Below are 2,013 nucleotides of genomic sequence, written 5' to 3'. Positions count from 1 at the left end.
GCAGAAACAAAGTTCCATGTAAAGTTTTTAACTTTCCAATTGGGTTCTAATTTTAAAAAGAGATCTAAAGAGATCTCATGAATTTATTGCTTGTTCTTTGAAACAGTTTAATCTAACCTTTACATGAAGTGTGTTTTACCCCATATACCCTTATGTTACCTTATTAAAGTAAGAGTAGCTCAGGAAACTTCAAAATCACATGGTTTTTCATAAAAATATTTTCGTGGCCCTCACGTCAAAAGCCGACTGCCTTTTCTTAAGCTCTTTAACCACTTTTTCATAGTCGTTATCTGGCTTATTTTTTCATTTTTGCTTTGACAAACAGATAAAGAGTCAAAGTCAAACTAACGCTTTGCTACAAAGTTAAATTTTTTATTCTACTTTTATTTGCTCCAAGCTTAAACTAGATTTTCGTATTTTTCAAGGACCGCCTTTCCTTGATTCTGACTGAGATCATGGAGTACAGAGTATCCACATGTGGGGCCAGATAAACATCCAACCTGACATAGTTCTCGATTTCATGGAGAAGCATTAAACAATAATCAAAGTTTCCCTCATAGAATTTAGCCAAAATAGACCACATTTTGGGTGCCAAATCAAAGAAGGGCTTAAAAGGCTCCGCATTGATGACACCCAATTGCAGCATGTCCAGTTCCAATGTGGCCAAGGCACATAGACCAGCGTAGTAGGCTAAATCCTCGGGAGCCACTATTTTGTCGTAATCATAACGACCGAAGGGTGTCAACAGAAAACAATGAGCTGCAGTTTTATAGATTTTCAAGCCCATGTTTGCCAAGCCGGCGGCACAATTCAAGCGATTTGGCACTTCTTGTGAGAGATTCTCATATCCAAACGCATATTGCTTGGCCTCATCTATGTAGGTAAGGACATGCCACCAATTAGCCATATAGATGGAGACTCTAATCAGATTGCGAAACATATTGATGACATTGTCAGAACTAGTGCAATATGGACGGGCGCGGGCATAGAACTTAACGGCCATTTGTAGGTTACCACTTTTCACATGATAGTCACCAATCTCCTCGAGAATGCGGCGCACATAAGTACTACCTGAATTCGATTTCTTAAAATTTAACTCAGCATCGAGTTCTTGTAGTAATAAAGTCGCCTCCATTGTATTATCCTCCACCCAATAGGCATCATATGTGAGGCTAATGTTGCTGGAATCTGGCGAATGAGCCAAGCGTTTTCTTGTATGCGAACAACCGGCAGCTTCTTCAATTTCCCCCTTTGTTGTCTGTTCTTCATCAAGTTTTTTATCTTCCGCCTGATTTGCCTGAACGCTTCTGCCCACCTCAAGACTCAGCGTGTTGTAGAGTTCTTCATAGAGTTTCACATTATATGTGGTCTTCACATGGTCTATGGCCAATTCCAAGGCAGCCACTCGTAATTTGGGGCACACTTGCGATATAAACTTCAATCGTATTAGCCGTGGAATATCCGTATATCGTTGCGCATAGCTGGGTAAATGTATGCCAGGCTCTCGTACTAATCGACAATGAGTGCAGACATTGGGCCTCACATCATCATGGTCTTCAATTTGCACTCTCGTTATGGAACTCGATAACATTTCAACTAGATGAGAAGACGGTAATGTGTAAAGACTTAAATGTAAACAGATTTTCTTGAATTTGGTGTTTTTTATGTAGGTATAAATGTGTTTTAACTAACGAAATAGAGTTCTAAGTGAAGGCTCACCGAGATCTTTGTATTCGCTGTACAAGATTTGCCACATAGAATAATTGTTAAATTTAATTTTCTACTTGAAATGGATTACTTTGGCTGGAAAGATGGCTTGTCTTATTATAGAACATCAAAAGGATCATTAATGGATTATTTCTAAAGGAATAAAATATTTTTTTTTTTTTTTGAGCTGCTTAACCAATTCAGAACAAATCAAGACAACTACTTAATTGCTTACCAACTATATTCATTCTTATGTCGCTGGTTAGATCACTTTTTAAAAGAATAACATTAATCTACAAACACTTT

The 2,013-nt window shown here is 37.9% G+C and overlaps 1 protein-coding gene across 2 annotated transcripts; it reads right to left on the bottom strand.

Annotated features, from left to right (window-relative positions):
- Positions 1-396: 396 nt before the first annotated feature.
- Positions 397-2,013, bottom strand: CSN1a (COP9 signalosome subunit 1a). 2 transcript variants are annotated; one of them, XM_068284767.1, is made up of 3 exons: positions 1,943-2,013; positions 1,720-1,860; positions 397-1,596 (listed from the first exon to the last, which is right to left on the bottom strand). In XM_068284767.1, the coding sequence occupies exons 2-3, from the start codon at positions 1,754-1,756 to the stop codon at positions 404-406; spliced, it is 1,230 nt and encodes a 409-aa protein (XP_068140868.1). In that variant the 5' UTR covers positions 1,757-1,860; positions 1,943-2,013; the 3' UTR covers positions 397-403. The 2 variants fall into 2 exon arrangements, with proteins under 2 accessions (XP_068140868.1, XP_068140869.1); XM_068284768.1 differs by lacking the exon at positions 1,720-1,860 and having other exon boundaries at positions 1,943-1,989.

Source organism: Drosophila tropicalis, unplaced genomic scaffold (assembly GCF_018151085.1).
Source record: "Drosophila tropicalis isolate 14030-0801.00 unplaced genomic scaffold, ASM1815108v1 contig_393, whole genome shotgun sequence".
In the NCBI taxonomy this organism is placed as follows: domain Eukaryota; kingdom Metazoa; phylum Arthropoda; class Insecta; order Diptera; family Drosophilidae; genus Drosophila; species Drosophila tropicalis.
Note: the sequence above shows the minus strand (reverse complement) of the source record. Positions and strands in the feature narration are given on the sequence as shown.

Excerpts from the sequence above, each read along its gene's own strand:
- CSN1a (XM_068284767.1), bottom strand. The coding sequence starts at position 1,756 with ATGTGGCAAATCTTGTACAGCGAATACAAAGATCTCG. Across the intron at positions 1,597-1,719 it reads CAGCGAATACAAAGATCTCG|TTGAAATGTTATCGAGTTCC; the intron begins GTGAGCCTTCAC and ends CTTCTCATCTAG.